This window comes from Xiphophorus couchianus, chromosome 20 (genome assembly GCF_001444195.1).
Source record: "Xiphophorus couchianus chromosome 20, X_couchianus-1.0, whole genome shotgun sequence".
Taxonomy (NCBI): Eukaryota; Metazoa; Chordata; class Actinopteri; order Cyprinodontiformes; family Poeciliidae; genus Xiphophorus; species Xiphophorus couchianus.
Window position 1 is genome coordinate 3,813,755 of NC_040247.1, and position 25,386 is coordinate 3,839,140.

The 25,386-nt window shown below is 39.0% G+C and overlaps 3 protein-coding genes across 6 annotated transcripts in view; 1 reads left to right on the plus strand and 2 right to left on the minus strand.

Annotated features, from left to right (window-relative positions):
• Positions 1-15,823, minus strand: LOC114136253 (phosphatidylinositol glycan anchor biosynthesis class U protein-like). Its single transcript, XM_028004125.1, has 12 exons — positions 15,440-15,823; positions 8,207-8,271; positions 7,886-7,945; positions 7,742-7,804; positions 7,384-7,493; positions 7,009-7,109; positions 6,656-6,753; positions 5,578-5,732; positions 4,752-4,895; positions 4,555-4,679; positions 2,293-2,435; positions 1-2,121 (listed from the first exon to the last, which is right to left on the minus strand). The coding sequence occupies exons 1-12, from the start codon at positions 15,567-15,569 to the stop codon at positions 2,008-2,010; spliced, it is 1,308 nt and encodes a 435-aa protein (XP_027859926.1). The 5' UTR covers positions 15,570-15,823; the 3' UTR covers positions 1-2,007.
• LOC114136257 (proteasome inhibitor PI31 subunit-like) overlaps positions 4,587-25,386 on the plus strand; it is a 22,379-nt gene continuing 1,579 nt past the window's right edge. For all 4 annotated transcript variants that reach the window (XM_028004136.1, XM_028004135.1, XM_028004134.1 and 1 more), the window contains exons 1-6: positions 4,587-4,701; positions 16,486-16,646; positions 16,864-17,016; positions 17,637-17,719; positions 17,904-18,065; positions 18,485-18,628. In XM_028004136.1, the coding sequence (XP_027859937.1) occupies positions 4,632-4,701; positions 16,486-16,646; positions 16,864-17,016; positions 17,637-17,719; positions 17,904-18,065; positions 18,485-18,628 (773 nt within the window). In that variant the 5' untranslated portion in view covers positions 4,587-4,631. The remainder of the gene's footprint in view (positions 4,702-16,485; positions 16,647-16,863; positions 17,017-17,636; positions 17,720-17,903; positions 18,066-18,484; positions 18,629-25,386) is intronic.
• The window catches only part of LOC114136255 (phosphatidylinositol glycan anchor biosynthesis class U protein-like), a 16,784-nt gene continuing 12,538 nt past the window's right edge, over positions 21,141-25,386 (minus strand). The window contains 2 exon segments of the mRNA XM_028004127.1: positions 21,141-22,062; positions 22,233-22,375. Coding sequence (XP_027859928.1) covers positions 21,949-22,062; positions 22,233-22,375 — 257 coding nt within the window. The 3' untranslated portion in view covers positions 21,141-21,948.

Sequence of the window (25,386 nt, forward strand, 5' to 3'; positions counted from 1 at the left end):
TCAGAATCAATATTTTATTTTATTATAAAAACAATTTTTTTCATTCAGATTCGATTTCTGGATGCAGAAACTGGAAACGGATCAGAATCACCATTCATCAATATTTAGTTTTTAGATCCGTCTTTTAGTGTCTCACAACTAAAACATTCAGTTCAAGTACAAAGAAAAATGTTTTTGTTAATTAGTGCAATAATAAAATAAATGTTTATGGAGAAACTGAAATCTGTTTCAGCAGAAAAACCAGCAAAAGCAAAACCTCAGGTTTTAATTACACCGTAAAATAATTTTAAATGTTTTAATAAACTAAATATTAGAACAAACTGCAGGAATAAAATAAGCTTTTTGTAAAGTTTCAGTGCAGCAAATAAAAATAAGATTTTTTCCTTTATAAAAACCTCAGAATGACTTTCTGTCCAGAAAAACTAAACATTTCAATAAAGATCAGATTAAATTCAGATGAAAATATAAAAACCAAACTGTTGCATTTTTGCATCAACTGAAGATGTGAAGAAAATATTTCCTAAAAGTTGTTTCAGTAAAATTAAATCAACCTTTACATTTTTAAACAAAATACTGATTGGTGAAAATGATTCAAACTGAGACAGAATAATAACCGTAACAAATCATTTCCTGTTGGCGAACATGAAAAACTTTCTACCAGCTGAACTAAACGGTGAAACAGAATCAGCAGTTTGAGAGAAAACAAATATTTCTGGTAGAAAATATTTAGTTTTTTTTTTTCTTTTCTGGAGGAAAATCAGAAGTTTAAAGCAAAATGTTCAGATCAGTTTGTTACATAAAAACTTTTGGCAGCATGGAGCAAAAAACCATTTTAATTAATACCAACATATCCTCCAAACTCTGGTCTTCATGCTAAGCTAAGCTAACAACAGTCTGGATGGGAGTTTACAGATTAGCATTTCATATTTATGTATTTATGAAAGACAAAACAATAAGAGGGAATTCATAATTAGGCTCGTCATGCATATAAAGGGTTAAATGTTTAAATGCTTAGAACTGGTTATAAGTTCATTAAAACTTTATGGAGAATTTCAGCCATTAATTAAAAAAAACCAGAAGAAACTCGACAGCATAAAGTTCCTGATCAAAATGTTCAAGATTTAGAAGAAAAATAAAGTTTAAATGTTTTGAAATTTAAACTTTTTAAATGTCAAATTAAAGCAGCAAAGTGTCACAGAAACATTCAACATTTGAGCCTTTAATGTGTGAAACCAAACCTGCAAATATCTGAGAAAACCTGAAATAAAAAATACCAAAAACTTCTGAGCAACAGATAAAAAACTTGTTTTAAATAAATAATCGTTTCACCTGCAGATTATCTGACTAATAAGACATTTTTCCATGTTATAAGTTTAATAATCTACAGTGGAAACAGAAAGTTTAATGCAAATCAAATAATTATTTAATTAAAAAATGCTCCTACATTTTGCTGAAAAGTTACTTTAATTTAGCTTCGTATTATTTTAAGTGTTATAAAATATTTTTTATAAGAAAGGGAAAAAAATACACAAATAAATTTTGTGTTTTGGCAGCTTGGACAATTTTATCTTGATCCATAATCTGCAAAACAAAAAATGAAGTTTTGTTGTTTTCATCCCAGAAAAGATCCAATCAATAACTGAAACCTTTAGAACTTTATATAATCCTGGCATTCTGCTCACAACACAAAGAAATTTAAAGTCATCAAGCAAAATAGACAAAACCAAGTGATGCTGAGCCATTTCTCTGGACATTCACACGTTTCCTACATTTTATGTTTAAACAGAAAAAGTTCTGAATAAAATATTCTCAGATGAAACTTTCCCTCCTGAACAGTTCAGAGTTTGTTCATCGGAAACGGCGGCGAGTCGCTCAGAGTTCTGCACCATCAACGTTTTTATTCCTCCTCATTCCAGTCTGAGGAGGTTTGATCAGATTTGATCAGGTTTGATCAGATTTGATCAGGTTCGATCAGCTCGTTGCTCTGCAGCAGCCGCAGGGCGCGCTTCATTTCAGCACCAGCGTCGCCTCGGAGCCGTCCTTCTTCTTCAGGTAGAGCCCGGCCGTCAGGTGGTGCTCCCTCCTCAGGAAGGCGTAGAAATAATCCGACACCAGCAGGATCTGGACCGGAAGCAAAAACACATTTTCAGCAGAAACTAACAGAAAGTTTTATTTTTTTTATCGTCATATAACTAGCAGGTTGTTTCCTGGGTTTCCAGAGATCCGCCTGAGGGTCGGGTGCAGCAACGCAGTGATTTTGGCCTGTTTCCGGTTCCGCCGTCGCTGCTTTACCTGCGCCACGTTGAAGAGCAGCGTGATGGCGTAGTAGAAGTTGGAGTTGGCGCTTCCGGCGTAGATCCAGAGATGCCACAGAACCGGGAAGAGAGCAGAGCAGGCGAGCAGAACGCAGGAAACCAGGAAGATGTTCCTGAGGACTGGACAGGCAGGCAGGCAGCTCAGTAGGACCAATAAATCAAGAAACCACTGATAAATTATTGATAAACCACCAATAAATCAATAAACCACCTATAAATTATTGATAAACCACCGATAAATTATTGATAAACCACCAATAAATCAATAAACCACTGATAAATTATTGATAAACCACCGATAAATTATTGATAAACCACCAATAAATCAATAAACCACCGATAAATTATTGATAAACCACCAATAAATCAATAAACCACCGATAAATTAGTGATAAACCACTGATAAACCACCAATAAATCAATAAACCACCGATAAATTATTGATAAACCACCAATAAATCAATAAACCACCGATAAATTATTGATAAACCACCAATAAATCAATAAACCACCGATAAATTAGTGATAAACCACCGATAAATTATTGATAAACCACCAATAAATCAATAAACCACTGATAAATTATTGATAAACCACCGATAAATTATTGATAAACCACCAATAAATCAATAAACCACCGATAAATTATTGATAAACCACCAATAAATCAATAAACCACCGATAAATTAGTGATAAACCACTGATAAACCACCAATAAATCAATAAACCACTGATAAATTATTGATAAACCACCGATAAATTATTGATAAACCACCAATAAATCAATAAACCACCGATAAATTATTGATAAACCACCAATAAATCAATAAACCACCGATAAATTAGTGATAAACCACTGATAAACCACCAATAAATCAATAAACCACCGATAAATTATTGATAAACCACCAATAAATCAATAAACCACCGATAAATTATTGATAAACCACCAATAAATCAATAAACCACCGATAAATTAGTGATAAACCACTGATAAACCACCAATAAATCAATAAACCACCAATAAATCAATAAGCCACCAATAAATTATTGATGAACCACCAATAAATTATTGATGAACCACCAATAAATTATTGATGAATTACCAATAAATTATTGATAGACCACCAATAAGTTATTGATAAACCACCATTAAATCAATAAACCACCAATAAATTATTGATAAACCACCAATAAATCAATAAACCACCAGTGAGGTCTATACATGGAAGGAATCTCCACTAATGTTATTGATTTTAGTGATTGATTATTCTGACGCTTAACTGATTAATCAATTAAAACCAATTGATACATTCTACAGATTCTTCATTGATCCACTTCAGACTTTTTATGCAACATTAGAAATGTATTGGCAATAAACTAATGATTAAATTCATTTTCAATAAGTGCAATAACAGATTTGCTGTAGAATCTGAACATAAAACATTTGGCTAAAATATATTTACAGAAATAATTTTTTTTAATCTTAAATACTAAATGCATATATATTTTGTATATTTTGGATTCATTTCTGCTCCATTGTGTCGATTTGTTTGACTCTCTGTTTAACAGTTAATCTGTGATTAAATTAGTTGAAGATTATTTGATTAATCCGATTAATCGTTCCTACTTCCTTCTTGTAGTTTTACTTTACTTTTGCTTTGGAACAAAAATGTAATTTCTGGACTGTTAAATGAACCTGGAGATAAGCCCCGCCCACTACGGCATTAAACACTCACCTGTGAGCTCAGGTGTCCGCGCTGCACACCTGGACAATTAGCTTCGAGTTTTTAAAATAACAAAATAATACTCTTTTTTGCCATTTATTATGGCAATAAATTATGGAACAATATTGAAAGTGTTATTTTGTGTGAAACATTCAGTATGTGAGCGCAGATCTCCATCCTGAACGACATTTAAAGAGACGGAACCATTTCCAAGTATGTTGGGTCGCCATGTTACCTTCAGTTGTTATCAAAGTGTTATTTATATCAAATATGACTTAAATGAAATATGACTTCCTTTAAATCCACTGGATGTTTGTTGGTTCCTTTTACTAGTAAATTCAATCAAAAGCAAAAGTTTGTGCTGCATCTTAAATTATAACAGATTTTAACTCTCTTATCTTATTTTAAAGGGAAATTCCCCCACTGTTGTTTTTAATGCTTTTGTGCATCAGCTGGCCGACCCGCTGACCCCGTTGACCCCGACCTGACCCAGGTGTGCAGTAAACACTCACATCTGTGCAGGTGGCTCCAGACGGGGAGGAAGGCCAGGTAGAGCGCCGTGTCGCCCACGGTGGGGTAAGACTTAAAGATGGAGATCACCGCCAGCTGCATGTACATCAGGAACACCGGCTGGTCCCTGCAGGCCGACGCACACAGAGGTTAGGGGGCGCAGGGAAAGGTCAGAGGTTAATGAGACGGGAGGACTGACTTCAGTTTGATGCACAGAGGGACGGTGTAGAAGAAGACGTTGATCTGGAAGACGCAGAGGAAGAAGAGGCGGAAATGCTCAAACATCTCAGCGAAGAAATACCAGAAGAGGCCGATGTTGGGCGTCAGGTCAGGAACCGAGAGGCTGGAAAAAAAAAAACAGGAACATGGAGCTGGACCAGAGGACATGTCCCACAGCGCCCTCTGGTGGAGACACGGAGAACTGTGTTTCTATCCACAGCAGTCTGGAAGGGCTGAGATGAACTTCGTGCCAAACTCAGCCATCAGAGGGCGCTGCACTGTAACTTTGCTCTTATTTAAATAAAAAAACTCCACCTCAAGTCAAGATACGGTTAAACAAAACATTTTAATTTGTTTGCATATTATCCTCGGAGCCAGAAAACCTTCATGGTGACGTTAAATTTATCTTCTCCTGAGAAAACGTGTTCTCTGTTATGGAGCCTGTGTACAGAAGCTTTTGACAATTCTTCTAGAAGAACATCTGTGAGGTCAGACTCTGATGCTGGATGTGACGGCTTAGCTACAGAACCTGCTCTGATTCATCCCAGACGTGTCGAGGTCGGGATCTGTGGTTCTACTGGAACATCAACATCAGAGCTGGGAGCAACAAATGCCTTGTTCAAGTATTAAGAGCTCCCACCACAGGAAGGAGATCAAGCTAAAAAAAAAAAAACCAGTATAATTTTTTCCCCCACCAAACTTTACACCTGACATTCTGCAGTCAGGGAATTGTGTTTCTCCTGAGTACTCGTTTATTGGACTGGTTCTGATGGTCCAGAAATCTCCAGTTTCTTTTTCTGACTCACATGAAGCCGTAGACGGAGGGCAGGAAGTCCCAGGAGCCGAGCAGGAAGAAGGACAGGCAGACGATGACGAACAAACTGCCCAGGTACATGAACAGGTACTGGACCAGGAACCACCAGAAGGCGGCGCGCCGCGGGTTCACCGGGACGTACTGGTGCTGAGGAGGGACACAGGCAGGCGGAGAGGGCAAAACATGTCAGTGAAAACAGGTAGTATGCATCAGAAACAGGAAGTATGCTTTAGAAACAGGAAGTACACTTTAGAAACAGGAAATACGCTTTAGAAACAGAAAGTACGCTTTAGAAACAGGAAGTACACTTTAGAAACAGAAAGTACGCATCAGAAACAGGAAGTATGCTTTAGAAACAGGAAGTACACTTTAGAAACAGAAAGTACGCTTTAGAAACAGGAAGTACGCTTTAGAAACAGGAAGTACGCTTTAGAAACAGAAAATACACTTTAGAAACAGGACGTACGCTTTAGAAACAGGAAGTACGCTTTAGAAACAGGAAGTACGCTTTAGAAACAGAAAGTACGCTTTAGAAACAAAAAGTACGCTTTAGAAACGGAAAGTACGCTTTAGAAACGGAAAGTACGCTTTAGAAACAGGAAGTACGTTTAGAAACAGAAAGTACACTTTAGAAACAGGAAGTACGCTTTAGAAACAGAAAGTACGCTTTAGAAACAGGAAGTACGCTTTAGAAACAGGAAGTACGCTTTAGAAACAGAAAGTACGCTTTAGAAACAAAAAGTACGCTTTAGAAACGGAAAGTACGCTTTAGAAACGGAAAGTACGCTTTAGAAACAGGAAGTACGTTTAGAAACAGAAAGTACACTTTAGAAACAGGAAGTACGCTTTAGAAACAGAAAGTACACATCAGAAACAGGAAGTACGCTTTAGAAACAGAAAGTACGCTTTAGAAACAGGAAGTACGTTTAGAAACAGAAAGTACACATCAGAAACAGGAAGTACACTTTAGAAACAGGAAGTACGCTTTAGAAACAGAAAGTACACATCAGAAACAGGAAGTACGCTTTAGAAACAGAAAGTACGCATCCAAAACCAATCAAAGCTCGTACCTGCATCAGGTACAGCATGGCCGGGGCGCACAAGGTCAGAGGGTAGATGGACTGGTAGGTGGCCAAGCAGAGGAAAATGGCGCTCAGCAGAACGTTTCCTGAAAAACAGAAATAAAATCAATAAAACCAGAAAATATGAAGATTAAACCACAAATTTGAAACAATAATGAGAGGAAATAAAACAACAAAACTGGAAGAGACATGCTGTGACAAAAACAAGTTATGCTAATGCTAACTGTCGCAATAAATATGAATAAATTAGTAAAAGGTTTTGTGTGTGGCACTTGAGTAAATCATGGAAAGTATTTCTTTCAGCATCACTTTAGAAAGGAGAGCCTGGCTGTGTGGTCGACCTTTTATGGTTGTGAGGACGAACAGGGAGAGGACGGCGTTGTTCAGGCCGCACGTCGACTTGGCAACGCAGGACAAGATGGTGAACGGGTTCAGCAGGTAACTGCCAGAAAACAAGAAAAAAATAACTAAAACTGGGCTTCAATTATGACTCGCTTTCAGTTTAAACACTAAAAAACTAAAACCATGAACAAACATTGAGTTAAATAATAAACAGCGTTATTTCAGGTGAGTTTTGATGAATATCTTAATTTCTCTCCGTCCTGCGTTGCGCTGCTGATTTTTTGCGTATTCATCGTTAACACACGAGGTCGCTGCGTCCTTCCTGATGCTCTCTGAGCAGGAGAGCGCCCTCTACATGCGCTGCAGGAACTTACAACATGGCTACTTTCAGGGGGATGTAGAACATCTCAGTGGGGCTCCTGATGAGCTCCAGGCAGTCTGCGGGGTAACGCTCCGCCTCCACGGAAAACTTCTGCTTCCTGAACTGAAAAGCAACAAAAACCAAACGTTTTATCACCGCTACACAACGGAAAGTTCACCTTTAAGATATTATATTGGATATACTGAATGAGCAAAAGTTTTGACACAAGAGGTTTTTAACACACTTCTCTTTGACATAGTTATAACATAAAACTAAAACAAGATTCTAATGACACATACGGAGCTTAATAAAGAATACATTTTAAATTAAAAATTCACAAAATGTATCTTTCTTTACAGATTGATTCTCACCACTTGCTTGTTAAAGTCCTTCACGGCCATGTAAAGAGCCACCGCTGTGATCACATCCGCCAGCTAACAGGGAAACAGAAACCCACAACAATAAAAGAACTAAAACCAGAGTTTCTCCACTCTGCAGTCATTTATTCCTCCTACCATGAACGTGATTTCTGCATAATCCACCAGAAAGTGAAAGAGGTAAATGATGAGGGGAGTCTGCAGGAAAGAAAAAGATCAAGCATGGGATGTCAGGTGGAATAAATGCTTAATGATAAAATTCATCTCAGCTGGAATATAAAACAAGGAAACTCTGTTTTCTCTGTAAGGAACATCTCAAATACTGAAGCTCTTTATGTTTGAAAACTGAGGCAAAAACAGTACAAAATCAAACATATTCACATTAATATCCAAATCTACGTGTACTTTAAAATGGTTTTTAACCAACATGTGCATCAAGAGCCAGATTTGACGTCTTACCTCGTGGAAAACATCGCCGGAATACGGAGAAACTCCCAGATCAAGCAGCGCTAAACCTTCGATAACTGACCAGAAACAGAAACAAAGTGGCTCTGAACGACTATGATTCAATACGTTTAAAATAAAATAAATCTAACACACTGGGATGAGCTGGATGCAGATAGAAACCAAATATTTCTGTATTTTTAATTCAAAATGATCACAACAAACTACAGACAGACAGAATGCTAAAAGAAAATCCTGTTTAAAGTACTTTTAAAATCTGACAACTAAACCATTTCAGTGGAGACACTTTAGAAAATAAGTTTCAATTAAGACTTGAGGCCAGAAACTGAGCAGATCCCATTTCTGATTTGATGGAAGTTAACACATTTACATTTCAAACATAAGAATATGTCGCAGATATGGTTTTGTCTTAGTTTATGGAGATTTCCGAAAATCTCCATAAACTTAAAGTTTGGCATATGAAGCATCTAATGCAATCATGGGATGTCACTCATAACATTTGTTACAACAACCACATTTAATTTCCCTTTGGGATCCATAAAGTATGTAAGATGATTTATTTTTTCCTTTTTAATTAATGTGGTTATATACAAGATCAGTTACTACAGTTGGTCCATAGTTAAGGAATTGTGCTGTGCCTTTAAGAGGAGCCGTTTCTTTCTTCTTCGTTGGTTTTTTTGTTTAGGTGTGCCCGGGACGGGTTCTGTGCTGTTAAAATGGAGGTTCAATAAAAGTCTGGACAGCTACGCTATTCCCTCTCAGTGTTCTGCTCTTTCTCCACCCACGACCTCTTATTCTACAATAACACCGATTCAGTTCACATCGTAGTGTTACACTGGTGGCAGCGGGTTTGTGGACGTTTGCAGCGGTGAGCACATGCTACACATGCTAACCATCGATAGCTCATTCTGTACGTGCTGAGCGGCGTATATAGCGGCTGTTGAAGACGGACTTTTTTTTCTTTTTGCCCCTACCTCCACCCTCCCTGTCAACCGCCGGTAACAAAGACGAATACCGAGCTATAGCAAGTAATTTTTGGGATCAATTACCATTTCATTCTGCTGGTAGTAGTGCCAGGCCTCACTACAGCCACATTTTCATGGGGGACGGAAAAGAGGATTTTTCAAAATGGTGCAGACGTTTTGAAGTGACGGTTGCTGCTGATCCTGATACCACTGAGGATAGTTTGGTGAAACTGCTACCTACATGGTTAGCGGGTGCTGCTTTCAGTTACTGGGATAGTGTATCTGATGCAGTAAAAGCGGACTATTCAGCCACCAAGGATAATCTGAAGAACGTTTTTGGACAAACTGCTTATTTGTCGACTTTCCAAAGCTCCATTAATGCACGCAGTCGCCTTCCTGGTGAAGCCCTTCCTGTGTTTGCTGCTGAGATTTGCCGTTTAGTCGAAGAAGCTTTTCCGACTTATGGTGATAATGCTAAACAGGGAGAAAAATTTTGACGCTTTATTGCTGGACTTGACCCTTACCTCCAGCTGCGATGTCATGAGCAGGGTGTTGACACACTGGAGACTGCTCTACAGTTTGCTATGCAGATTGAAACTGCTCACCAAGCTAGTAAAGTGTTCACTACCACACCTCCTTTGCAGTCTTTGTCTACACCACCAGTTTACCCTGCTGTCTCATCTGGGTGGTCTACTCAGGTTCCTTCACCCACTCCTTTAGGAGTCCACTCAGCTACTGCAGATGATTTAAAGACAATGGCAAAGACTATTGAAACACTGTCGGACAGAGTTCAACAGCTGCAGCTGGCAGTTGACCGCCAGCGTGAGGATGCACATCGTCAGGACAGGCGGGACTATGGATTTCGTCATTGGAGCGCCACTCCAGGTGGACGCCGGGGTGACCGATATTCATCAGATGGATACTATGAGTCTTCTCCACGACACAGAGACTCATCAAATGACCGAAACACACCTCACCACAGTTCCAGTTCCTATGCAAAGGATGAACACAACCAACGGGATTTACGTACCCGATCTGGATCATCTGAACGCTACACACAGGGCTACAGCTCTTCAACTAGAGGCTATGCTAGTCGTGGCCGCTCTCCTAACCGCTATGAAAGTGGCCGCCGTAGTCACTCTCCCAGCCCGGGGCGAGTACGTTTCCAATCTCCTTCACATTCAAACCAGGATCAGGTAAACTACGAATAGCTGACAATGAGGGCAGATTGCCAGCTACTGACTTCTCCCTAGCCCAGACAGACAATGACACCTACCAGGACACAGCTACTAGTGACGTTACAGGTTTGGCTGATGTAGAGAAGAGGTATGTGACAGTTGTTCTTGAAGACACCGTAGTACATGCTTTTCTTGACACTGGGGCGGATGGTTCAGTCATTAGTGAGGACTTTAGAATGGCTACACCTGCTCTTTACAGGAAACCCATTGTAAAACAGTTTATTCGTCTCACTGGTGTCACAGGTGATCCCCTTGACTCTGTAGGCTCCATTTATGTGAACCTAAATATTGCAGATAAGCTCATGATACACACACTTCAAGTTGTCAGAAACTGTACAAAGCCAGTCATTTTAGGTTGGGATTTCATGGTGGCAAATGGCATTACGGTTGACACTCGAAACATGACATGCAATGTAGCAGGTACAGCTGTGCCACTAGTTAGTCCACATCTGTATGATTCCTTTATTTAATCAGGTAAACCCCGTTGAGATCTAGATCTCATTTTCAAGAGGGACCTGAAACAAACTTCACTCCCCGTCGGGGAATCGAACCCCGGTCTCCCGCGTATGTTCCCTGTTTGACTACTGTGTCGGTGTCATCCACCGTTAGCATTCCTGCTATGTCTGAGAGGGTCATCACTGCTACTCTGGATGCACCCCAAAAAGAGTTTTTACCTAATGGCTACATTGGTGTGTTTGAACCACATTATACCGACCAGTCTTCTGCTGGTATTGCATGGACTGTGGCCAGGGTAGAACGAGGTTCCATTTCTGTTAAAGTAGCTAATGTTTCACATAGTGATGTCATGTTACATGGTGGTACACAGGTGGGGCACTTTCATGCAGTCTTAGCAGAGGGCCAGAGCGAATTCACCATTATGGACAGTTCTATCTGTAACATTAATACTCAGACACCTGACAGTCCCAGAGTAATCCCTCTTGCCGATAGTACCGACTCAGATCTGACGCCTTTGCAGAAAAAACAACTGACGGAGACTTTGGCTTCTTTTGCAGATGTTTTTAGTCAACACCCACATGACTTTGGCAGAACTGACATAGTGACACACAAAATCGCTACAAACTCTGACACCCCAATCTCACAAAGAGCCTACCGCACCTCTCCAGCTATGAAGGCAGAAATTCGCCGCCAAGTTGAAACTCTTAAGTCACATGATTTGATAGAGGACAGTTCAAGCCCCTGGGCCAGCCCAGTTGTTATGGTGAAAAAGAAGGATGGCTCTTACAGGTTTTGTGTAGATTTTCGTTAACTGAACTCTGTCACCATTACTGATGCTCACCCTTTACCGAGAGTTGATGACAGTCTAGACGCGCTTTCTGGTTCTCAGTACTTTTCTACCATGGACATGTCTAGCGGGTACTGGCAAGTACAAATGGATCCAGCAGACAGACAAAAGACTGCGTTTACGACAGGTGACGGTTTGTACCAATTTAAGGTCATGCCAATGGGGCTAAAGAACTCGCCTCCAACCTTCCAAAGGCTCATGGAGCTTGTTCTGAGAGGACTTCGCTGGACAACCTGTGTCATTTATTTGGATGACATCATTTGCATGGGGAAAACCTTTGAAGATCACCTAGGCAATCTCACAGACATTCTCACTCGTTTTCGACAAGCAGGGTTAAAATTAAACCCTAAGAAATGTGACTTTTGCAAACCTGCTGTAAAGTACATGGGGCACATTGTGTCTCGGGAGGGACTGGCGTTGGACCCAGTAAACACTGAACGCATCAGAAACTGGCCTGTTCCACGCTCACCGACGGAGGTACGTGCCTTCTTGGGACTGTGTTCATATTACAGACGATTTGTACATAAATATGCCTTTATTGCTCAGCCTCTGCATAGGCTTACCCAAAAACAAGTAGTGTCTGAATGGACAGATGACTGTTCTGCCACTTTTCAAGCACTTAAGGTGCACTGACTTCACCTCCAATAATGGCATTTCCCAACTTTGATCAACCCTTCATTTTGAGTACAGACGCATCTAATTTTGCAGTTGGTGCTGTACTGTCTCAGACACAACAGGGGCAAGAAAGGGTTGTATCTTTTGCAAGTCATGTACTTTCAAAAACAGAGAAAGTGGTCTACATATGACAAAGAACTGTATGCTATCGTGTGGTCAATTAGACACTTTAAACATTATCTGAGTTGCAATCCTTTTACAATCATCACTGATCATCGTCCTTTGCTCAGCTTAAGGAAGATGGATGTCACGAACGACCCTACCGGACGCAGGGGTCGTTGGGCATTGGAGTTGGACCCATATCAATGGACAATCACCCACAGAGATGGCAAGAAACATACAAATGCTGATGCCATGTCATGGATACCATTGGGGCAGGACTCAACTGAGGTGACAGTTTCTGCACTGCCTGATGGTCACTCTTCTATTGATACAGAAAAATCTGTGTCACTGGCTGAGTTGCCATGCTCCAGCCCTCAACATTCAGAGATAACCAATGTTGTACCACAAGTGTGTTGTATGAACAATGATGGGACACAGGTGAAACTGGGGTTTGCCACATTACAGCAGACATTATCCAATCATAACATGGACATTGTATCTGCACAACTCTCTGATCCTGTTTTCTTTGAAGTGTATACCTGGGTAAAAAACAAGAAACGTCCCTACCTCAGACAGGTAAAAGGTAGAGTTCAGAGAAAACTTTGGTGGCAGTTTCCTAAGTTATTACTATGTAACGACGTGCTTTGTCGCAAAGGTCAGAGTGCAACAGGGAAACCAGAGGGTTATCAAGTGTTAATTCCATCTGCACTTGTTACAGAAACAATGCATTTTCTTCATGGTAATCCTTGTTCTGGTCATTACAGTGCTGAGCGTACATTTAAGAAAGCATTGACAGTGTGTTATTGGCCACGAATGAGATCTGACATTGAAAACTTCTGTAATCTGTGTAAGACATGTGAAGCTTTTAGAAAAGCTGTGCCAAAGCAGAGAGCGCCTTTGCAATCTATTCAGACTGACAGACCATTTCAGTTAGTGTGTACTGACATTACTGAACTTCCGGTTACCACTCTTGGTAATAGATATGTGCTTGTGGTACAGGATCATTTTACCAAATATGTAAACGCATATGCTATGTCTGACCAAAAGGCTACCACAATGGCACAGTTACTCTGTGAACGATATATTCCTGAACATGGTGTTCCTGAGGAAGTGTTGTCAGATCAGGGACGACAATATCAGTCTGAAGTTATTCACACCATTTCTCAGAGACTGCAGATGACAAAGAAGAGAACCTCCCCATATCACCCAAGAGGGAATGGTATGGTTGAACGGTTTAATCGGACTCTGAAAGAGCAGTTGGCTCGACTCATTCAGGACTATGGGGGCGAATGGGACCACTACCTCCCTGCTGTGGTACTTTCTTTCAACTCTATTCCTCACTCGAGCACAGGGTACTCACCGTATTTCCTTGCTCATGGTAGAGAACCCCGACTACCTGCTAATGTCCATGTTTCATCACCGAAGGTTTCTGATTGCCCACAGAACTATGGTTCAGAACTGGCTACACGGAGGGATGCTGCTTTTGAGACTGTTCTTCTTCATCGCGAAGAACAAAGACAAAAACGAGAGTACTATTACAACAAAGACACAAGGTTTAGGCCTTATGCTTGTAGTGATCTGGTATGGATAGATGACCCCACCACATAACGACAAAAGCTTTCCCCAAACTGGACTGGACCATATAAGGTTGTATCTGTGGATGAAAAGGGGCTCCTTTACAAGCTGGTGGATGTGAAATATCCTCAGGCTGTGACCAAAGTCATTCACTATGATCGTCTAAAACCTTACCGTAGCTCCACTGACACATCTCCAATAGATGTCACTCAATCTGTATTTCCACCAAACAGGGATACACTGCTGAGATATACTGCTTTGTCGGGTTCATTGCCCTGGTCCTTTGGCCAAGCAGCTACACCTCAGGCAGCAGAAAATGCTAGGTCGTTGCCATCTTCGCCAAGGATTCCAACTGGACTCGTCTCCCATCGGCTTGCACAACCACCCCCCAGCTTGCCACCCACTGGGGGTGCAGTTATTACCAGGTGTGGACGTACCATTCGGAAACCGCGACTACTACTGTTATGAAAAATACTTTGTCTATAGAGTTTTTCATGTTAGAGGTTGAAAAACTGGTTCATTTAAAAGCAAACTAGAAAAAAAAACAAAAACTTGTTGACAGTTGTTCTTTATGGGGCATTACTATGAGTTTGTGTCCTTTGTTTGCAACCCCCAGGTGATAAGAGCTACTGATGAGACAGTCTGGACAGATTTTTTTATATATAACAACTTCATTTGAAATGAGGACATTTCATTTAAAGAGGGGGAAGTATGTAAGATGATTTATTTTTTCCTTTTGAATTAATGTGGTTATATACAAGATCAGTTACTACAGTTGGTCCATAGTCAAGGAATTGTGCTGTGCCTTTAAGAGGAGCCGTTTCTTTCTTCTTCGTTGGTTTTTTTGTTTAGGTGTGCCCGGGACAGGTTCTGTGCTGTTAAAATGGATAAAAGTCTGGACAGCTACGCTATTCCCTCTCAGTGTTCTGCTCTTACTCCACCCACGACCTCTTATTCTACGATAACACCGATTCAGTTCACATCGTAGTGTGACAGTAGTTTTGAATTAAACTGAATAAATCTGGAAAGTAAATGTGAGATGAGTTCATTTAAATGTAAGCTGTTTCCAGGTTCGGCTCGGTCCTTCATTATTCTGGTTCTGCTGGTTGTTGAACTCAGATATTTGTTCAAACAAAAAAGAAACATCAATAATCTTTTTTTTTTTAAAGCATAAATTAAGTCCCTGCTAATAGATTGTTCCGTGTGAAACCTGGGCTCTAAAAATGATTTATCTGTATGTGTGCAGGTTTTAGCAGATGAACCGGTTTGACTTCACCCGTTTTCATCGGAGCGGCGAGGGAAAGGGCAGGAACGGACGGCGCTGTAACCTGGAAAAGAGGCCGCGGAGCTCCGCTCCAGGCCGGCTTACCTCGCTTCCAGGCGGTGATCGGAGACACCACCTCCACCCTCTCTGCGATCAGCTCCGCTAGGCTGGATCTGTACAGAGCCGCGCGGATTGTGACGGCTACAATCAGAAGCAGAGACAAGGGAGCCACCATCTTCACAAGGAAGCGATCTCCGCCCGACCTGCGAGGGGAATGATGGGAAATGAAGTCCTATATAGGACCGCTGGTTATGGTAGCGAAGGAGCAAACAGACCGCCACCAAAAATTAAACTTACATTTTAAAACATGTTAATAAAATTGACAGTATTAATAACAATATTGTTAATACTGTCACTGCTAATAATATTGACAGTATTACATTTAAATTAGCATTTTATTTTAGTATTTATTTCAGAAACGAATTATTTCTTAAACAAACATGAATATAATTATTTATCTATTTAATAAAAAGGTTTTGTTTTAGTGTAACAATACAAAAAAGACAATATATAAAGTAATACTTTATAACGGAACGATATTTCTTATATTGGTTCTGTTCCGGAAAGTATATGTGTTGCATCAAAACAAAACGAACTTTTCCGTAAAGTTAGAAAAAAATAAAGCAGCAACTTTTTCCCCAGAGATTTCTCTCTGGAGAAAATAAGAGAAACTAGGGTTGAAAACTGTATCTGTAATACAGCAATGATTGAATATATGGTAAAACTTTCACTACTGGCTTTAGGGTCACTATTTTTGATCCAAACTCACTCAGAGCTTTCCGCTGTATATCGAGCGTCTTACAATAAATTTTTTTTGTTGCACAAATAAACAGCCTCTTTCACATCCCAGACTTACACAGCCATTAACCTCTGTCGAAATATTTTCGGGTTCAAATGCAATTTAACAGCTGTATAAGGTTCAGTAATTTTCCGAAATAATTTTATTGTATCACTTCTGAAATTAGTTTCTAATGTGACTAACTCGATTTGACAACGTTCTTGTGCTTTTACTTTGAAATTCCCTGACAGGAAGTAGCTGTGGTTGCTATGAGACTTCAGTGAAGACTTTCGTTTTCCTTTCTCCGGTTTAGATGCGGAGCTGGTATCGGCTGTTGGGAGAAAAATGGCTGGTTTAGAGGCGCTGTACACCTGTGTCGCAGATAAAATCCAGTGTCCGCAGGACGCCGTGGTCTGCTTAGTTCACTGGGAAATGATAAAGAATGGCTACCGGTGCATCGGATCTGGATTCGAGGTGAAAGAACAGTTAATCATTTCAGAACAAAATGCCAGACGTGTGTTAGCTTAGCATAAATCAGTCTGTTTTATTCAGACTTCCAGGGGGAAACTTTGGAGTTGTGAAAAATGTCGAGTCATCTTTGGGAGGCTAACGCAACTGCATGATGATAGACACTCTAATATGGTCATTATTTTGACTGAGTCTCTTTTTCTTTTTCTCTGTTGTATTGTAGCCTAGCAGCCGTGATAAAAAGTCAGAGCTGCTTCCTGCTGACTGGAGCAGCAACAAGGAGCTGTACAGCCTGCGCTACAGAAGCAGCGACACAGACACCATGATGGTGCTGAAGGCCATCGCTGTGGACTCCACGCTCATCTTCAACTTAATGGTAACTCAACAAACAGGACCGGCTTCTCTCTGCAGTTAAAATGAAAGTTGCTGATGCAGAGGATTGATGCTAATAATCACACAGGAAGCCGGATAAAACAACAAACAACCACACACACTCATACACATGTTTGCGCAGCTATCTCTGTGGGGACTTTCCATTGACTACCATTCATTTCGACAGCCTAAACTTTACCCTTACCTTTGCCCTAACCCTACCCATTACATACCCAACCTTAACTAAAACTCAATTCACACCTTAGTCCTAAATGTGACCCCTGACCCACAAACAGTGTTTCCCCTTGTGGGGACCAGGCTTCAGTCCCCACAAAGAGCAGTGGGTCCCCATAACGTAGTATGTTTCAGGAAAATTGTCCCCACAAGGTATTAGAAACAAACACACACACACACACTTAAGGAGAATTTAGACAGGCCAATTAACGTAACATTCATGTTTTTGGATTGTGGGCCGGGAATCGAACCAGGACCTTCAGTGCTACCAACTGCACCACCGTGCAGCGTGCTCATCAGGATGTTTTGCTGCACAATATCGTCTCTTTTGGATTTAAACATGGGATTGGTGGGCAGAACGTCTGATTAAAAGCTGCTGTTGTTTTGCAGAACTCCGGCACTAACCAGGTTTCATACCTGATGGTGAACATCAGCGACCACGTCAACGCCGATCAGCTGCACACGTTTGACAGGTTGGTTTGTACCAGATTTGTTTGTCTCACCTGAGAACAGAAAAGCTCCTGCATTACACACTTAGTGGTTTGAATCATTTCTACATATTAAAATAACACATTCTGCCAACAATAACCAGCCGCACAGATAATGACGTAAACACGACGTTGTTCCGGTTGGTGACGGAGCCTCTCTGTGCCGCAGCGTGTTCAGAGACGCAGACGATTTGTCTGAGAAGGTGAAGTATCGGCTGCTGCCTCGCCCAGAGAAAGCGCCGGAGAGCAGCAGACAGGAGGAGGGCGAGTCGTCTCAGAGGAGGCAGGAAGAAGACAGCGACCCCCTGCGCCACGGGCTGCAGCCTCACTGGTCAGTAAACAGCGGCGTCCAGGAAATCGCCTTGCTCTAATAAACTGTGTTTCCCTAACAGCCCTTAGCTAGCTAAGTTTTCTGTGATTTTCATGTGTAAATTTGTGGGCGGTTGCCTGGACGACGTTTTCATCTGCAGTGAGAAACTCAAAGCTGCTGCCAGGAGTCAGACAGAAACACGTTAGTTCTTGGCTTGTTTTATTGTCATGCAGCTCTACAGTAACACTAACTCTACGGTTAGTGTTTCCCTCAAGGCGGCATTAAAGTCTTAAAACGTCTTAAATTTGACTGAAACGAGCAGAAACTCTGGAGGTTCGACAATCAGCAGCCAGGTAGAAATAAACAGCTGAACACAGAAGGCCTGAAACGTTTAATCCGACCCAAATGTATCTGTATTTATATCTATATCTATATTCCAGGTTAGCGTTTTGGGAGGAGATGATCTTGGATCCTGTCAGGTTCGGGTTCCCTCACTTCGGCATCCCAGACATCCTGCCTCCTGGAGCCATTCCTCCGGAGGCCCATTTCGACCCGATTGGACCCTTGAGACGACATGGACTGGGGTGAGACACACACACCACCTCGTGTCTATCAGCACCGATTGACATCATATTGATCAACATAACGAACTGATCTGGAACAGGTTAGGGTCAGTCTGCGGTCTAATCAAAACCTGGAGTATCGTGTCCAAAGCTGCGTACGCCCAAAAATATGCGGCGCCTTATTTTACGCACAAATCAGCCTGTATGAAAATGAACTTTGCGTCAAAGTTTGCGTAAATATACACAAACTTTTTCCCTGCAGTGAAAATGTGCAGCAGCAACACAAACTTTATCTGTGGACAATAATAAACTAGAAAGAGTCAAAACTCACATAAATCCACTGAAACCTGATTCAGTTATTTAGAGCAGGACGCATCAAACCCCATGATTTTATGATTTCAATATTTTAGTGTTTAAACAATGAAACTGAACCAATTTATCCTCAGACAATAACCCAACACAAAATAAAGAAAATAGAAATAAAGGATGTGAAAACCTCAGTGTAAATAATCATGTTGCTCAGTTTGCGCCTCATAAAGATGAAACGCATCGTCTGAATGCATCTATTTATTCTCACTAATGAGAAACCAGGGCTGATCAAACAGTTTGATTATCGAAGGTGATCAGGTGTGGAGACAATCCCAGGTATATCAGTAGCTGCATCAAGGTGAGCCGCTACCTGAGGAGCTTTGGCTCTGATGGAGAACATGGAGCCATTGATCAGAGATCAGATTGATCTGCTGGTTTATGAGCGTTTAGATTCATCCAGACTGATCATCCTGGAGCTCTGAGCAGAACTTAAAGCAGGTACCGGTACCGGTCCAGCTGCAGCCGTCCTCTAGTGGAGCCGCCCGCTTTGTGAATATGGACAGAAATCATCTCTACCCTGTAAATGTAGCTTCTGCTCATGATTTCTGGATTCACAATAAACATTTAAATCCCGGCTGAACGCTCTGCTGCTCCAACAGCATCTGCTCTGCAGATCTTTAGGATTTATTTGGACTTTTGTCCTTTAAAATGTAATAGTTTTACTACAGCAGCAGTGCTGAGCTCCTGCATTAACCGGAACGACTCTGTGGTTTTTGTGCTGCTTGGCGTCTTGGCAGACGACAGAACGACTGAGGGCCAGAGCTTCAACTGTCGTCTCTTTAACACCAGGTTACTGGGGAGATGTTATTCTGCCCCATTACAAATTGGAAGTCTCCATTCTCGTCTTCTGGACCAGAGACCTGCAGGCGTTCTCTGCAAAAGCTGTGGCTGCAGCGCAGAAGAACAGGCTTTGTGGTTTTCATGAGGTCACCTCACGTCTCTGATTTGGAATCAGCAGATCTCCAAAGTTTTGGTATCTCTGGGATCTGGGATCTGGTTTGTGATCTGGGAGTTTTTCCCTCCTCCTCTTCCTGCGTCTCTGTCAAACTGAAGTGATTTGTGGCTGAAGCTGCAGCTCCACCTTGAGCTTCTTGCTTGGTGTAAAACTGAATTAAAAACCATCCAACCATCATCAGTTGCTGATTCAGACCACAACTTCCAAACCATTTGTAAAGTTAGTTTTCAAATGTTTTTTTTATCTGAAAAGTGTGGCATACATTTGTACAAATTGTGAAGAAGTGTTGAAGCCAACATCGCGACATTATGGACCCAGAGGGTTTTTTTCTTATTGCTTCACCAGAATTTGGAAACACTCTGGTGTGTTTCGTACTCAGTCACAACAAACGTCAACTTACAAAACACAAAAGTGAACTTTAAATGTCCTCAGTGAAAACCTGGTTATTTCTTATTATTTGATGCTGGAAAACAGATGAAAATCAATCTGTTAACTTGGTGTTGATGTTTGAACATCGTTAAACGGACAAATAAGAAGCAGCAGATCAGAACCCGGCCTGTCAGCAGAGGGCGCTGTGGCACACCAAAGCAATTCTCTTTCCTCCTGTTTGCCTTTTGAATGTTTGTAAAGCGACTATATGAGAAAAATGATTTAGACTTCAAACATATGTCACAAACCACAGTTTAAAGGTAACTTACATGTAAAAGGGTGGTGGCAGCATCATGCTGTGGGGAGGCTCTTCTCTAGCTGAATCCAAGACATCCCGAACATACAGCCAGATTAATGCATATCCATGTCAAACTGGCCTAATCAAAACCCAGCCTTAAAGAACAGCTAGGAACTGATGTTACATATTAACAAATGGATGTTTACAGATTCCAAAGAATCCAGAGATGTGCAAATGAAACATTTCTCTCCCGGATGATATTTATCAGAATTAGTTTAAAGCTCAGGTCAGAATCAATATTTTATTTTATTATAAAAACATATTTTTTTTTGCATTCAGATTCGATTTCTGGATGCAGAAACTGGAAACGGGTCTGAATCACCATTCATCAATGTTTAGTTTTTAGATCCATCTTTTAGTGACTCACAACTAAAACATTCAGTTCAAGTACAAAGAAAAATGTTTTTGTTAATTAGTGCAATTAATTAATTGAAATTTAAACATTTTTTAAATGTCAAATTAAAGCAGCAAAGTGTCACAGAAACATTCAACATTTGAGCCTTTAATGTGTGAAACCAAACCTGCAAATATCTGAGAAAACCTGAAATAAAAAATACCAAAAACTTCTGAGCAACAGATAAAAAACTTGTTTTAAATAAATAATCGTTTCACCTGCAGATTATCTGACTAATAAGACATTTTTCCATGTTATAAGTTTAATAATCTACAGTGGAAACAGAAAGTTTAATGCAAATCAAATAATTATTTAATTAAAAAATGCTCCTACATTTTGCTGAAAAGTTACTTTAATTTAGCTTCGTATTATTTTAAGTGTTATAAAATATTTTTTATAAGAAAGGGAAAAAAATACACAAATAAATTTTGTGTTTTGGCAGCTTGGACAATTTTATCTTGATCCATAATCTGCAAAACAAAAAATGAAGTTTTGTTGTTTTCATCCCAGAAAAGATCCAATCAATAACTGAAACCTTTAGAACTTTATATAATCCTGGCATTCTGCTCACAACACAAAGAAATTTAAAGTCATCAAGCAAAATAGACAAAACCAAGTGATGCTGAGCCATTTCTCTGGACATTCACACGTTTCCTACATTTTATGTTTAAACAGAAAAAGTTCTGAATAAAATATTCTCAGATGAAACTTTCCCTCCTGAACAGTTCAGAGTTTGTTCATCGGAAACGGCGGCGAGTCGCTCAGAGTTCTGCACCATCAACGTTTTTATTCCTCCTCATTCCAGTCTGAGGAGGTTTGATCAGATTTGATCAGGTTTGATCAGATTTGATCAGGTTCGATCAGCTCGTTGCTCTGCAGCAGCCGCAGGGCGCGCTTCATTTCAGCACCAGCGTCGCCTCGGAGCCGTCCTTCTTCTTCAGGTAGAGCCCGGCCGTCAGGTGGTGCTCCCTCCTCAGGAAGGCGTAGAAATAATCCGACACCAGCAGGATCTGGACCGGAAGCAAAAACACATTTTCAGCAGAAACTAACAGAAAGTTTTATTTTTTTATTGTCATATAACTAGCAGGTTGTTTCCTGGGTTTCCAGAGATCCGCCTGAGGGTCGGGGGCAGCAACGCAGTGATTTTGGCCTGTTTCCGGTTCCGCCGTCGCTGCTTTACCTGCGCCACGTTGAAGAGCAGCGTGATGGCGTAGTAGAAGTTGGAGTTGGCGCTTCCGGCGTAGATCCAGAGATGCCACAGAACCGGGAAGAGAGCAGAGCAGGCGAGCAGAACGCAGGAAACCAGGAAGATGTTCCTGAGGACTGGACAGGCAGGCAGGCAGCTCAGTAGGACCAATAAATCAATAAACCACTGATAAATTATTGATAAACCACCAATAAATCAATAAACCACCTATAAATTATTGATAAACCACCAATAAATCAATAAACCACCGATAAATTATTGATAAACCACCAATAAATCAATAAACCACCAATAAATTATTGATAAACCACCAATAAATTATTGATAAACCACCATTAAATTATAGATAAACCACCAATAAATTATTGATGAACCACCAATAAATTATTGATAAACCACCAATAAATCAATAAACCACCAATAAATTATTGATAGACCACCAATAAATCAATAAACCACCGATAAGTTATTGATAATCCACCGATAAATTATTGATAAACCACCAATAAATCAATAAACCACCGATAAATTATTGATAAACCACCGATAAATTATTGATAAACCACCAATAAATTATTGATGAACCACCAATAAATTATTGATAAACCACCAATAAATCAATAAACCACCAATAAATTATTGATAGACCACCGATAAATTATTGATAAACCACCAATAAATCAATAAACCACCGATAAATTATTGATAAACCACCATTAAATTATAGATAAACCACCAATAATTTATTGATGAACCACCAATAAATTATTGATAAACCACCGATAAATCAATAAACCACCAATAAATGATTGATAAACCACCAATAAATCAATACACCATCAATAAATTAGTGATAAACCACCAATAAATCAATAAACCACCAATAAATTATTGATAAACCACCGATAAATTATTGATAAACCACCAATAAATTATTGATAAACCACTGATAAATTATTGATAAACCACCAATAAATCAATAAACCACCTATAAATTATTGATAAACCACCGATAAATTATTGATAAACCACCAATAAATCAATAAACCACCGATAAATTAGTGATAAACCACCAATAAATCAATAAACCACCAATAAATTATTGATAAACCACCAATAAATTATTGATAAACCACCATTAAATTATAGATAAACCACCAATAAATTATTGATGAACCACCAATAAATTATTGATAAACCACCAATAAATCAATAAACCACCAATAAATTATTGATAGACCACCAATAAACCACCGATAAATTATTGATAAACCACCGATAAATTATTGATAAACCACCAATAAATCAATAAACCACCGATAAATTATTGATAAACCACCGATAAATTATTGATAAACCACCAATAAATTATTGATGAACCACCAATAAATTATTGATAAACCACCAATAAATTAATAAACCACCAATAAATTATTGATAGACCACCGATAAATTATTGATAAACCACCAATAAATCAATAAACCACCGATAAATTATTGATAAACCACCATTAAATTATAGATAAACCACCAATAATTTATTGATGAACCACCAATAAATTATTGATAAACCACCGATAAATCAATAAACCACCAATAAATGATTGATAAACCACCAATAAATCAATAAACCATCAATAAATTAGTGATAAACCACCAATAAATCAATAAACCACCAATAAATTATTGATAAACCACCGATAAATTATTGATAAACCACCAATAAATCAATAAACCACCGATAAATTATTGATAAACCACTAATAAATTATTGATAAACCACCGATAAATTATTGATAAACCACCAATAAATCAATAAACCACCGATAAATTAGTGATAAACCACCAATAAATCAATAAACCACCAATAAATTATTGATAAACCACCATTAAATTATAGATAAACCACCAATAAATTATTGATGAACCACCAATAAATTATTGATAAACCACCAATAAATCAATAAACCACCAATAAATTATTGATAGACCACCGATAAATTATTGATAAACCACCAATAAATCAATAAACCACCGATAAATTATTGATAAACCACCGATAAATTATTGATAAACCACCAATAAATCAATAAACCACCGATAAATTATTGATAAACCACCGATAAATTATTGATAAACCACCAATAAATCAATAAACCACCTATAAATTATTGATAAACCACCGATAAATTATTGATAAACCACCAATAAATCAATAAACCACCGATAAATTAGTGATAAACCACCAATAAATCAATAAACCACCAATAAATTATTGATAAACCACCAATAAATTATTGATAAACCACCATTAAATTATAGATAAACCACCAATAAATTATTGATAAACCACCAATAAATTATTGATAAACCACCAATAAATCAATAAACCACCAATAAATTATTGATAGACCACCAATAAATCAATAAACCACCGACAAATTATTGATAAACCACCGATAAATTATTGATAAACCACCAATAAATCAATAAACCACCGATAAATTATTGATAAACCACCGATAAATTATTGATAAACCACCAATAAATTATTGATGAACCACCAATAAATTATTGCTAAACCACCAATAAATCAATAAACCACCAATAAATTATTGATAGACCACCGATAAATTATTGATAAACCACCAATAAATCAATAAACCACCGATAAATTATTGATAAACCACCGATAAATTATTGATAAACCACCATTAAATTATAGATAAACCACCAATAATTTATTGATGAACCACCAATAAATTATTGATAAACCACCGATAAATCAATAAACCACCAATAAATGATTGATAAACCACCAATAAATCAATAAACCATCAATAAATTAGTGATAAACCACCAATAAATCAATAAACCACCAATAAATTATTGATAAACCACCGATAAATTATTGATAAACCACCAATAAATCAATAAACCACCGATAAATTATTGATAAACCACCAATAAATTATTGATAAACCACCGATAAATTATTGATAGACCACCAATAAATCAATAAACCACCGATAAATTAGTGATAAACCACCAATAAATCAATAAACCACCAATAAATTATTGATAAACCACCATTAAATTATAGATAAACCACCAATAAATTATTGAT

What these genes read in the sequence shown, in the direction of transcription:
- LOC114136253 (XM_028004125.1), bottom strand. Translation starts at nt 15,569, where the DNA reads ATGGTGGCTCCCTTGTCTCTGCTTCTGATTGTAGCCGTCACAATCCGC. An exon ending in ATGCAGAAATCACGTTCATG is followed by an intron (nt 7,805 to 7,885) that starts GTAGGAGGAATA and finishes TTTCCCTGTTAG; the next exon opens with CTGGCGGATGTGATCACAGC. An exon ending in TGCTCTTCAACGTGGCGCAG is followed by an intron (nt 2,122 to 2,292) that starts GTAAAGCAGCGA and finishes CTTCCGGTCCAG; the next exon opens with ATCCTGCTGGTGTCGGATTA.